The 14158-nt window shown below is 35.1% G+C and overlaps 2 protein-coding genes across 2 annotated transcripts in view; one reads left to right on the plus strand and one right to left on the minus strand.

The window, feature by feature from the left end:
* The window catches only part of LOC116336887, a 177118-nt gene that overhangs the window by 112229 nt on the left and 50731 nt on the right, over positions 1-14158 (plus strand). The window lies entirely within an intron of this gene.
* LOC116336888 overlaps positions 1-14158 on the minus strand; it is a 28111-nt gene that overhangs the window by 7716 nt on the left and 6237 nt on the right. The window contains exons 7-12 of the mRNA XM_031761080.1: positions 12906-12994; positions 12757-12801; positions 10862-10897; positions 10652-10760; positions 7138-7397; positions 133-225 (exon numbers count right to left, since the gene is read on the minus strand). Of these exons, the coding sequence (XP_031616940.1) occupies positions 133-225; positions 7138-7397; positions 10652-10760; positions 10862-10897; positions 12757-12801; positions 12906-12994 (632 nt within the window). The remainder of the gene's footprint in view (positions 1-132; positions 226-7137; positions 7398-10651; positions 10761-10861; positions 10898-12756; positions 12802-12905; positions 12995-14158) is intronic.

Genomic DNA, 14158 nt, shown 5'->3' on the forward strand with positions numbered 1-14158 from the left:
GAATGCAGCAATCTGAAACTTTTCGATGTTTAATAAATGATAAGCAGTAAAAAGTGTCATATTCAGTTAAGCGTTGTGATGATTCTGGGTACACGTGTGCACAAAATATCCTTAAATTAAATGAAAACTTACGTTGATTTATTTCCACCCGTATCGTTTCCATGTTTGCGCCGTATTGTTGAACGATTCGATCGTCGTACCGTTTTGATGTCCGTCTCCCAAAACCTACGTAAAATAAGCAACATCTTTTTAACTGTAAGAAAATCTATCAATAAAAATATTTGCGAAAATTCATAATGTGATTTGGGATATGTTATTGCGTAAACATGAAAAGAAAACAGACTTTTTCTCTAAGGAGGAGGACAGTTAGGAGACCACCGAGGAGGGCCCTCCATTTCTCTCCTCCGCAATTGAGTAGGCAAATATGTTTAACCAAAAAATCTATTTTTTTAGAGAATTTTAGCTTTTTGGAGAAAAAATATTTCCTCCTCAATTAAGTGCATCGCTGCTCTCTACCTCCTCATGATTCCTCCTTGGATAAAAAGTCCCTTCTAAAAAGTCATTTTTCGGACATTTCCGGTTGGATTGACCTAGATTTCATTTTCAGATAATTTTAAATCGCTGAGCTCGGAAAAATGCTCAAAGCGAATTTTCCGACATTTTCATATCACTTTGATCTAAAGCAATAAGTAATTAATTTTACGCAGAATTAGATGCTCTGAAGCCTAAAACCATGAAATTGTTTCAGTCTTACGCACTTTTGCACTTCTTTTAGACAACCCAAGTCTTTTGATTCGTGATAATAACTGACATCAATGGTGTAAAAATGGCCAATTCATGCTTTTATCAAAATCGCTCATTTTTTATTATTATTCAAATATCAAAAAAATTAATTCATAGTTCTGTCTCTGAGGGAGACTCTTTTCCAAATAAAAAAATGATTCTGAAAATTCAGGCAAATTGTCGAATGAATTACCATTTTAACAAAATGTTTTACGAAAAAGCTAGCTACATACATTTATTGAAGTAGTCTTAAAGAGTTGAATTCCTGGTAGAATCATTTCAGCAAAAATATGTATTTTTAATATTCTACAAAATTTCGCATCATCATAAAAGCCGCAAAAGAGCTTCTTGTATAAATTTTGACCTATGTTGATTAAAATTGGCTTATTTCACAGTATCTTTTCACGTTTTTTCATAATTCCCCAAACGCCTCATCGTTTTTTTTCCACAACTGTTTTAATATTTTCATTAATTTAATTACTGCAACACCGATTCACGCTTCCGTTAATTCAACGCGAGTGTTGTGATAATTGAAAGTGATAAAGTGAAAACTTGTTCATTTTTTTTTTTAAAGCGTTTGGCTGGAGACATTTTGCATTCGTTCTTTATCTCATTTTTGAATTTCATATACAAAATTTATGCGAACGAACGCGAGAAAATTTGTCGAAATGAAACAACATATGATGATAATCAAATTGAATTATTCAAGTAAGCCGAAGTTTTAAAAAAGTGGTTCCCATGGCAAAGGCATGATTTCTACAAAAAACCACGATATATCAAGATGAAAACTTTTCTATGGTGTCGCCGGATGATGTTGCTTACAGCTCGACCACATCGTCTCACGTTGCATGTTTGGCAAATAACTTATTATCACATGCATTAGAACAATCCACGGCTTTACAGTGTATGGGAGTGCAAATAGATTTGCTTGATGATTATGTGAACATTTATGTATGGAAATATGATTTGTATATGGGTTTGTGCGTGTTGTTGTTGTGTAGCAGTGTAACTAGTAGATTATAGTGTAGCTTTGGGGAGAATTATCGGTGCCATTCAAGTCATGTTCACTTTTGAGCAATTTTAATGGATTTAGTGAGCGAGGTTTAATATCGAAAGTTTTTCGTCGAACTATACACAGCACAAAAACGACGTGAGATAAAGTGAAAAATATGACAGTTTGACATTCACTTTTTTTGATAGAAAAAAATCGAAAACTTTTATTTAACACGATTTACTAAGAGAGGGATAATTTGCAATTGTGCGGCAAGCGAATCACCTATCATTGCAAAATATACTCATTAACGCCGCATTGCATATGAACTACTTGAACGTAATTCAACCGTTGTAACATATAAATGTACCATAAAATTGCATTTCATTTCATTTATCGAAAACAATAAAACGATATTTATGCGCACAAAATAAATGGCCCAACAAACTCATTTAGCGTAAATCGAGTTCAACGAGCGCGGAGTGCGTGTGTGTCCGTTGTACAAAATCAGATAGATGCCAAAACAATTCACGCCAAATAAATATCAATGCTGAGGGGATAATGGTTAGGAATAGAAACGATCAAATTATTCTATATCCGGTATGTACTGCGGAATATCAAGTAGTGTGTGAGACGGTGTATCAAAATATGTGAAACATATGCGAACACTATGCTGTGATATGTTATTGTGTGTGTGTGACGGACTGACGGTGGTTGATAAAGGTGCATGTGGCTAACACAGAAAAGCGAAAACATGAAATATAATTACAATGAATGTCATTCAATCGACATATTAACATTGCTAATTTACTATGTTGCAATAATAACAGAAAAAAGAATTATTCCCAAGGCAATATACATCAAATACGTGTGAACTGGATGCGAATTATTTTGCACTGTGCATATTATTTTATGCGTCAGAGATTGCCTGCCACGTGTGCATTCCAATGCCAATGGAAATAGTTGTAGTTTATGATGCAAAACAATGGAACATTTTGTGACGTTCAAACAAAACGTGGCTATATATCAACCGCACATTCATTAGCTCTCAATGTGTGGCAAATGTGTTCAAGTTTTTAAAGGATACAAATTCACATCTGAGACAAAAGCCCGACAACTATTATTTTGAAATATTATCAGACAACTTCTTGTAGCTTTGGGCCACATGTTTCGCTTTTTTTTCTCTTACCACCGCCGTCTGCCAATTCGTCTTGAATGCAAACCGCCCCCAATGTGCGTTTATAAGCACATTTGTCCCAGGTTGGTGCTTAAATATCAATAAAATTCTCTCTCTTTCGCACATATCACATCCGTCGTTATCGTTACATTCTTCGGGGCGCGTACATCAATTTCCATATCATGCGAATGACCCGACCATAGGCATATTTTATTAATCGACGATAAACATTCATATTTACTGTGTTAATTTCGATGCAAACGGTTTCGATGTCAGTTCTCGTCGAATCGAGAGAACGCTGTCAAATTTGTCAAAATGGGTGGAACAGAATTATTGCCCGCCGATTATTGTTACACTGATATATTACGTGATATGACGATGAGTTATTATACAGCCATTAGAGTTCGCCGCAGGAATTTATTAATTTTCAAATTGCACTGTTATTTGACAAATATTTTTTTAGTTTGCCAAAACACTTCTTACAACTATCCAGACGGAATGTTTGGTCGAGTGAAAATTTGTTCTCTGCCATAATGGAGTTTTTGAAAGAAAGAGAGAGAGAGAAAAATGGGAAAATCGTGTTGGAAAGCTCGAGACAAATGAGTTTTGTATTGCATGGGATGCCTCATGCAGGTTTTTTTAAACACACACATTCGAGTATACAGTAAGAGAATGAACATCTTTAATAGTTTCAAGAGATTGTTAATAGTTCGAACACTTTATTTTTACAGTCTGTAACTAATACAGACTCTGTATGCAGTCTACCAAGAACTATTCAAGTTGTGAGCACTTTCATCCATTGAATTTAAATTAATCAATATTTCAATTTCAATTTCTATTTTGTCATTAATGAATTTAATGTTTCAATAACAGAGAGGAAATAATAAAGCATTTTTTTAATAAAAATTTGAAATTTAAAATAACTCTCAGCATGTTCGTTCTTTTTTAATCAAATTCAATAACTCAATTACAATTTTTTGCGGTTTCTCTCTTCTGTATATTTATGTCATTCCGTACTTTGAGCAACAGTGCGTATCAGATCACCAGCAGAAGTGAAAAATAACGTTATTATTATGCAATTTAAATTTATTCTAATTGGATTTTCTTCGCTCGTCATTCTTTTAAATTGTGTCGCATCAACTTTTTTCTATTGTTTTTTTTTCTTCTTTTATTGACGATGTTGTTGTAGTCGTTGCTAGTAAATGCTATGTTCATTCTCACTGATTTATGATTCCCATTGGGATACGCGGATTTCGCGCAAAGTAAGTGTGACGACGATGACGACAAGGAAAAAAAACAGTGTTTCGGCATCGGCAAGTAATGCTATTTCAAAGTCACATTTCTACTAACATCAAACCAGATCAAGTACCAATTTACAATTTAAATTGGGTTAAAGTTAAGTGAAACATTTGTTATTTGGTCTCGAAGAAAAAGTGCGAGCGGAAAAAAGAGAGGAATAGACTCTTTCTCGTGTTGTGCATTGAAATGGGTTCGTGTGCTGTTTTGTTCGTTTGCTTTTTTCCGCTTCCGCTTTGCTGTCGTTTGTTCCTTTGTCTTATTCTACTTTATCAGAGAATGAGAATTTATTATTCCCGAATCAACAACAAAACTTTATTGTTTTTTTAAAGCTTTTTATTATATGCAAACGAAAACTTTTCCTCCCCGAACAACGACAACGACAGAAAAAAAGATTGATTTAAAATTATTGTTGAATTCAAACAAATACACCATTTCGTCTTTTGTCACAAACCGGGTTCAATTGAAATTAATACAAAAGTCGTAAACTTGTTCGATTCAATTCGATATTAATTTTATGTTTGCAGTTGAGAATTTGTTCCCGTTGAGCAAAAGTAATAAAAAGAAAATATTTGGCTAACTTTATCATCATCGACGATCCGATGGAAAAAGTGTCAGTTTCAACGGAGGAAGACGGAAAGTGAAAGAAAATGGGAATATCTCATAAAATCAATGTCTCAAAATAAATAATTGGTTGATGATGACCTGAGAAAATAAATCCATTTCTCGTTTAATTTAAAGCCTTTCACTTCACGGATTTTTACACGCAATAAAAAATGAGGCTACGATAACGCAGCACGGTTTGATACTAAAAGGAAATTTCACGACTCAAGTCATTTCCGAATAGCATAAAAATGTTTCCGACGCTTTTTTTCTTCCACTTCTTCTTCTTTCCACTTCTCTTTCATTGCATACTCAATTTTACTCCTTGGAACTAATAAAGCGAAAACAAATGGTTTCCAACCGAGCAATCGAAAGTGGAGAGTGCAGATAGAAGATGAAAAGTTTGCAAAGGTAGCGCGTTTAACTGTTGTGTGGTGGAGATAGCACAACTGTCGCCATGTTACTGCCAAAAATTAAGAAATGAAATAATCGGAATTTTTTTAGATGTCTGCAACATGCTCACGTTTATGTTTCATACAGCGATTGCCCACACAAATCGTTCCTACTAAACTTATCTTCGACTTGATTGGCCAATTCAATTGCGAGGCTTTTCACCTCGAGAAATTGAGAGAGTGCGAGCGAAAATATCGCGTCACCTCATCAGTGAGAAAGATGAGCGCATCGAAAATGCTTTCCAGAGCTGGTATGGGCGGCATGGTCGTACGGGCACTTTTCTTGTAAGAGTTGCTTTTTCTTGAATTCAGGTGCCACCATACGTCCTTACCAGGGCACCGTGTCGCACTTTTTAAAAATGATATGTATTAGGTGCGGGGCACTCACTACTGCCCGCACTTCTGCTGTACCAACATCACCTCTGTTTCCTTCGAAGCGAAATCGTTGTCTGAGCATCAAATGATTCATCAATGTCGCCTGAAAACTTTGTTCGGCAACAAATTGTATTTCATCTGGTCGTGTTCGTGGCCAAAAATGTTCGTTAGCGCATTGTTGTCGTATACATTTTAACCAATCTTATCACGAGATCAAAATGTAAAAGTTGTGAAACGATTTTCTTGTGAAAATGGAATTCGAATGATTTGTACGATGACTAGGCTAGACAACAATGACAGCAATGGCAATCGCATCATACCGATATATCATTTTGGCACGTCCACTTGATTTCTTTACACACCAACAATTCAACATTCGTCCAAAATGCCATAAACGAATAGATAAAAACCACATTCCGTTATTTGTATTTTATCACTTGTGTAAATTTGTGCGTTTTTTGGTGTATTGCATTCGGCTGATTGCTGTATTTATTTGAGCCATTATTTTCTGGGTGCATTACAAAGTCCACAGCACATAATTTACCCGAATAAAAAAAAAAAAAAAAAAAAAAACGTTGCAAAGTGTCGCAAAAAGCGAAGAGCCGATGCGCACGACATAAATCTGAATAATGAAGACAGCAAATAAAATGAGAAAATGGCCGTGAAATGAAGAAGGAGAAATAAAAGCAACACGCACAAAATGTGAAATAGAAACCGTGCAAAAACCGAATTGGATTAGTCGATAATGTGTAATAAGGTTAGGTGTTAAACCAGAGAAATAAAGAATTCATGCACATTTTAAGAGAGAGCGTGATCGGGGCGCTAATCAAATGTCCTAGAAAAAATAAAGATGAAAAAGAAGCCACGATACATCGACGGAATATAAAGTTGGAATGCAGTGTGACCGCGACGACCACCATTAGTCATTGGATATACTGCGACTGTTGCACACATCTTAAAAAGCAAAAGTTACATTCATGCCATCAAAAAAGGGAACAATCGACGCCCATATGGTACGATTGCCATGAATGTTGCCTGTTAAAACGAATGCGCGCATTCTCACAAATGAAATTAGCTCCATTTTTGAAATAAACATATTCGAGACGGAGTTTGTTCAGTCGAACGCTTCAATAGCTCTAATGCATGTATATATAGGAATGTGTGGTTGAATGAACGGTCGAAATGGCATAATAACATAAAATCTATTTAGTAATATGGTGCACCCACATATTACGAGGCATAATAATGTCAAATATATTTAACCAGTTTATGTGGCGAGTAAATGCGTTCGTGTGGAAACGCGACAAATAAGAGCATCCGAGTAAAACGGAGAGAAAAAAAAATCAAACCTGGCCAATGGAAATGGAATTAAATGTGATGACCGTAATGGAAGGCATTTCGCGTGCGCTAGTTAGTTCTCTACTTATTAAAAAAATCAATATTGGTTCATTCAAACTTACCGTCTCAGATCCGGGCTGGATGTGTATGGTGCGGCCACTTCTTTGATTTTTAACATAATGACAGCAGTTAGAAAGATACACAGGATATTGACCACTGTTAGCAAACCTGACACGACGCCACAAATCAAAAATTCCGTTGGTATATAATTTGTATAAATCGGCACGTATGACGAATTTCCGGTAAATGGTTCGCCTTTTATGTGAGGTATTTTCACATTTGGATAGATCATCCAAATGCAAGCCAATGCCCAGTACAGTCCCTGCTCATATGAAAACAATAAACAAAAACATTCACCATTCATGATAACATATTACAAGACCCATTATGATGGAACAAATTTCAAAGAAGAACAACATGTATTAACGGAATACGAGTATCGATTGTGCTTGAATTGACTTCATAAAATTTGAATATTCTTTGGCCATCTGTTTTCACTGGGCTTCCGTTTTCGGTTTTTCTCGTTCTCAAATGACAAATCGAAATGTTTGCCTTGATAGATTGTTACATATTGAACGGTGCCTTGTTGACACAGTGCAGTAAAATAGTTTATGTGTATCGTGGGCAATAAAGCATGTTTCGCCTATAAGTGGTGACAAGAAATGAGCGCATGATGAATTCTGAATGACCAATCGACAAGCATATTAATTGCCCTGCGAGTCAACAGAGGAAGGATGTGGTAATAAGGCGGTTTGTTTTTGTGAATTGAAAAATTAAAATAAAAAAAGCGAAATGTGTGCGCTCTTTTCAGAAACAGATGTTTCCGCGTGATCCGACCATCAAATTTCCGATGGTGCCCATTGCGTCTCTGTCGATGAATTGAAATCGGCCCGATTCGTTCATTTGGTGTATGCTTCCGTATTGTATTCACTTTACATAATGAATATTTTGTATGGCACTGCTATCGCCATTTTTCGTTCGGTTCGCTATTATTTTGGTCTTTGTTCTCATTCAATCACTCTGATTGCTTTCTGCCGAACCATAGCACTGGTGATGATAGAAGCAACACAAATGTGCAATGTTAATTTGTAAAATCATTGACTGAAAATTATGGTGAGTGGTGTGTGAGAGTGAGAGAGAGATTTTGATGTGGAATTGAGTAACATTTTCCAAGTATATTCCACATCACTAACCACCAATGCGAAATTACGAGAACTCTTTGATACACATCTCGCAGCACACATACAATTGATAAGTTATTCTGATTCTGTTCATATGCAGGCATTGAGTGGCGGTGATTTGACTTTTGGTATGTACACAACCTCGGGGGTCCGTGCTGAACTAGCATACTCGATTTGGCAGCGGAATTGAACGCGGCTGTCAAAAAATTGAAATTGAAATGCTCAAAATAACTCTTGATGCTACTTCCGTCAAAATAGCAGCAAGCCGAAAACAAAACTTTTCTAATTATCGTTCCATCTCTCTAAGCAAGTAGTAATGGTTCATAATGTAAAAGTTTTTTTATTCAATTCATTTACTCGTTCATACAATTGTTCACATTTTACGAGAGATGAAACACTACACGATTTTGGTCAGGCGATGTAAAGAACCAAGCGTTCAATGTTTGATAGTGGATATCGCCGACTTTTCGGATGCATATAAAAATTCTACGAATTTGTATGGAGAAAAGCAATTTTTGATTGATAGAAAACATTATGTGCAAGTTTTGCTTTGCTCTCGCTTGCTGTGTAGATGAAAGCTATTTCACGAAGTAAAAGCAAATTTTCCATTCACAGCGAAAATTATTGTTCTGTATGTGTCACTATGTGAATGCATGAAGTTTTCAAGTAAAACTTTTATCTCACTTAATGCGTATACATAGTCGGCACTACCCCGAACAAATTGATCCAAATTAACAATGATTGCTATTCGTATTGTAGAGTGAAGAAAACAACAGTCGACATAAACGGCATCACCGTTCATCACGTGTGCCTAGTGGCGATAGAAAGCCAGATGGCATAAATGTGTGCTTCTTATTGCGAGCGTGGTGGTGGTTTCACATTAAAAAGCTTAACGTGACCTGAACAAAATGTTATCTAAAGAAATGCACGCATTCAGAATTAATAATGCCGCGCCAAGGCTGGTGCAGAACTTATTCAGCACAGTTTTCATCACTTTTCAGATTGACAAACTAACAAACTACTATGTGTGATAAAATACGAAGTTTTTCGAATATTTTTTTGTTGTTGTTGCAATTTTCTGTACTTAAGAAGGGAACAAGTGAGCAAAGATTTATAAGACCAACGATGCGAATATTCGATTATACTATATTATCAATTGAAAAACATACAAAATATTTGTTGCTCGTGAATGCAAGCAAATCTTAAGCCAATAAGAACAAGTTTTGATATTAATTCTTTAAAAAGTTTATGAGAGAAAAGTTGAAAAGTAACCAAATTAAAATTTCATAATAAAGTCTTTTGTGCAACTACATACTTTAGCCTGCATTCGTGGATTTTGGAATTGAATTTTGTTAACTAGAAAAGTAAATCATAGATCGTCGTTATTTTCTTAATGATGGAAGATGCCCATCGAAATTCAATTTCATCAAATGGATAATTTAATATTTTTGCATGAATGATATAAAAAATAAAGTTCTGCACAAATTGAAGGTATGTTGTCGTCTAAAGATAAATTAACGAAATAAAAATAAATCTCTAGAAATATACGAGCACCGGTGAAAATCCAACGTAATACGACAAACTTACATCCGTAATACTGTCATTTACATAATAACTCATTTTCATTAGCCGACCAACGTCAACATTTTCAGATAAAAATAAATCAGAAACGGAACTACATCGGAAAATTGCAAAACTTATTCGTTCGCTTCAATTTGCAAATTGTTGATTCTGTTAATTTATTTTATATGGAAAATTCTGTTCGACCGGCAGAGTGCGATTCAATTTGAGTTTTCTCAAGCGATGAAAATCATTGCAGCAACCAGCACAAAAAGTGTCAATACCCGTTTCAATTGATTCATTTGGACGAAGCTCGCCATTAAAATGATTCTTGGTAATGAACTTGAAGCATGCGTTGGCACGGGAGGTAATCCTCCTTAAATCATCTGAGCTACTCCCGGACGACTGTGAAGGAAGTGAAGTTTTTTGGCTGTTCAATTTTCTGTGAGAAATCAATTTGCAAACCCCCCTTCTCCACCTCTAATCAATTTTGATCGGAGTCGAATGAAAATCCTCTTCTTAGGGAGAGAAAAAATCTTCCGATTTGTCAGGGTTTTTTTGATTCGTCGAAGCACTCCCTTAATTTCTGACCGTGCCCATGTATGATTACAACTATTCATTTTCGAGAGATTGAATAAAAGAGAAAGTAACATCGAAAGCAGAAATATCGATTATTTTTACAGAATTAATGATGAAATAAGAAGAACACTGGAGAATGTGAGAACAGAAACCATCGAGTGGTATAAAATATCTCGTAAATGCTGTTTCAATGTTCCACGAATGCCTTTAGTCAATGGAAAACGAGATTTTTTTTTCAATTTGTCAAGATACTTACACAATTGACGACCGGTGGCAAAAGTGATGCTGAAATAGCGACTCCGATTAGCGGACCATTTGCGCCGAGCAAAAGTGCCAAAGCGACACCTGATCCGGATGTCAATGCCCTGTTGTGTGTGTTTATGTGTAAAACAAAAAGAATATCCATTTTCATTTGTGTCTCTGAACTAGATTTTTACTTTGAACAACAAGAAGAAAACTTGCATACCAAGCGACCCCCATCCATAATGAACGAGCATTTCCACTAGAAATGTAAAATAGAAAATGAAATTAGATAAAAGAAACGAAACAAACAAACAACAACAAAATTTTCAAAGTTTGAGAGAAAGTGCATCAACGCTTGTTATTCAAATGAGACAAATAGAAAATTGCATGTAAATGACGTCCACCGACCTGCAGTAGTTCAAAAGGAAAATTTTTTTCTCCCTCAACCGGAGACAAAGTGAAGCGAATGAACTCGTTTGTTGTGTACGTCGATGTCAAAGACGCCAACGCAGCAAATGCATCAACTACTTCAACATTTTAAATTGAGAAGAAATGTGCAAAGGCGTGAAACGGTGGAAGACGAAGTTGAACATTGAAGAAGATTAACATTAATTGCATTTGTCAATTTGCTAAAACTAACTTTGCACCGAATACAAGTGAAATGTTCGCTGCCACACTTGATTTGTACGTACAATATGGTACGTGTCGTTCTGGTATAATCAACAAATTATACGGTTAAGTAATTTGGTTCGGGAGAAACTGGGAGTCAATTAAAATAGGTTCGAAAAAGTGCAGCACTTTTGTATTTAACATGAATGCCATTTAAGTTAGAGGTGTACATTTTTACCATGAAAGTTCAGATTCGCTAATTTTTTAGCAAATGGGGTGTTTTGATTGGTTTCACTTTTACCCAAGCTCTTGACACTTTTGATTATATTCGATGACACTCCTATTAAAATTGCAGTTGCATTAACGTGTAAAGTCAACACAGTGCAATCTCATCGAAACGGAATGGAACGAGCTGTCTACACTCGTTTTGTGCTTTTTTGCTTTGCACACTTAAAGTATTACCGATTCCACTTGTTCCATTCAGCAGACGTTTTTCCTCGTGAGAATTCAATCTGTGCGTCAATTCAAATGGTGAACTTTTGTGAACTAACAATGAACTGTGTCAGAACATCTGCAGGGGATACGTCATTCTGAATGAAATTAAAACAATGGAAAAATGAATGGAATTGGTTTTTACGCCGGCTCTTTTCATATTTATCGATTATTAAGCTCAATGTTACATCATATGCAGACATTATGTTGATTTATTTTTGGATCGGAATTCGTAGACGAAATTCCATGCACATGCTCACACGAATGCGTTTTGATTGAGAACATGCTGGCAAATGCCCATAACTTACGCTCTACGTGACACATTCATATACGCATCTTCAGAATATACAAAATGAATTTGGCCATTCTTCGAGTTCAATGACTTTATTTTAGTTTTTTTTTAAGTGGACACATGAAATCTCGAAACTATTCGAGTCACATACTCATTTAAATATAAAATTTTGTTCAACACAAATTCGTTGTTTTGACATGAACACTTCAATTCAATTATTTATAAACTAAACAACATATGGTCATAAGCAACATCAATAATTTCTGTATGGATGAGAAAAGTTTTTGCAAAAGCGAGCAAATGTCAAATGTTTTGAATTGCGTTAATAAATTACGGTGCTGTCGAATGAAAGGACACGTTTTTATTATCATTTCACTCTGCAGATTAAAAAGTTAGAAGAATTTTAAATTCAATAAATGTTTTTACAATCATTTTGTCGAGAAGGAAATAAATTCTTTTTTTTTAAATATTTGATGAAATGAATTTAAACAAAACGTCAAAAACATACATCTCTCAAATGCGGATACAACAGCAAGGTTTCAATCTTTTCCATAGAAAAAAATTAGTTCGTTTTTAACAAAGTAAAGCAAAGCAAATTAAGGTCAGAGAAACTGCGACATCAAAAAGGAACAAAAAAAAGAAACAATCGAAAAATTGAAGCAAGTGAAGATATTCTCGCCGGGAGTGAACAAAAATATATATGATTTATGTGCATGTTTACTTACCGTCCTTTCATCTCTTCGGTGGGCCAGTCATTGAAACCCCATGGCCTAAAAATAGACTACCTTGAGTAAAACTGAATTATTATTTAAGTCGACGCGAAGTGTAAAACTCCGGCCAAATGAAACCGCAAAAAGTAAAGTAAAATACGTACTGCTCTGTGGTTCCGACAATAAGGCCAAATATAAATCCAAATATTAATGAAATCAACATTCCTGCGCCCAAAGCAATGAAACCACTTTTCTATAAATATTTTAACATCATTATTGCGCCCCAATTAACAGACCAAGAAAGAGACTAACAACCACAACACGTAAGTGGCAAATGAAATATCGTAAATTTACAGAAGCCAAAACTTCTGCCGTTTAAATATTGTCAAATAAAATTTTACTTTTCATGCTGAGTACTGCGGCTCATATTTAGTTCAAATGTGATTTTATTTTATGCTCTTTGTGTCTTGCAACATTGATGTGCAATTTCAAGAATGTGAATGCTTCAGATTGAAAACTGTTTTAAGTAAATTAAGAAATTAGTATTTGAATGGCATGCCATGTCATCGGGAGTTGAAGAGAAAATGCACAAAAGAATGTGATGAATTTCATGGAGAGAAAGAAAGAAAGAAAGGATACTGATACTGGTGAACGCGTATGCATTGCATTCGTAATGCTTTCGATATTAAAATGCGATACGCTTCGTATGTTTGCCACTCGAAATAAAATGTGCTAAATGGCATTTCAAATATGCTATTCGAACATATATATACATATCAATGAAGAACAAGCAAATAAAGAATACACCCACGCACACAATATATGAATCTGTCGGATAAAATCAATGGCATCCCAAACAGTTACAACTACATCAATATACAAAGATTTGGAAAGGTTTTGAATTAACATATTACATACAGATATATCGATTGAACTAAAAATTTCATCGTATTTTCGATGGAAATGATTGAATTTAGCACACCGGGAGAGTGGGAAATACCAATCGCATGGTAGCCCATTTTTTCACACACATTTGGAAAGACAACATAATTCAAGAGTGATAAACACATTTCACCTTATGTTTATGCTGATAAAATCATCATCACACATATTCATCGCCAATTGAATTTGAATGTGTGAAGACTAAAAAGTGCGTAATAAAAAATTGGTGAGAAACGAAGAGAGAGAAAAATTGTGCGTATGAGAATATATCATTTACTTTTTATATGTCATCGTCATCTTCGATTATATCAGAAAAAAACAAAATTGGCAGATAAAAAAGAGGGAAACACATTGTTCAAAATAGCATGAAATCAATCCAAGTTGCCGCCAACAAGTAGACTTTTTGTGTATTGTTCATGGATATTCTCAGAAGTTTTCGTGTTAAATTGAGACATTTGAGAAAGACAGAAAAAGG

The sequence above is a fragment of the Contarinia nasturtii genome, unplaced genomic scaffold (assembly GCF_009176525.2).
Source record: "Contarinia nasturtii isolate CC-2019 unplaced genomic scaffold, AAFC_CNas_1.1 Cnas_scaffold_220, whole genome shotgun sequence".
In the NCBI taxonomy this organism is placed as follows: Eukaryota; Metazoa; Arthropoda; class Insecta; order Diptera; family Cecidomyiidae; genus Contarinia; species Contarinia nasturtii.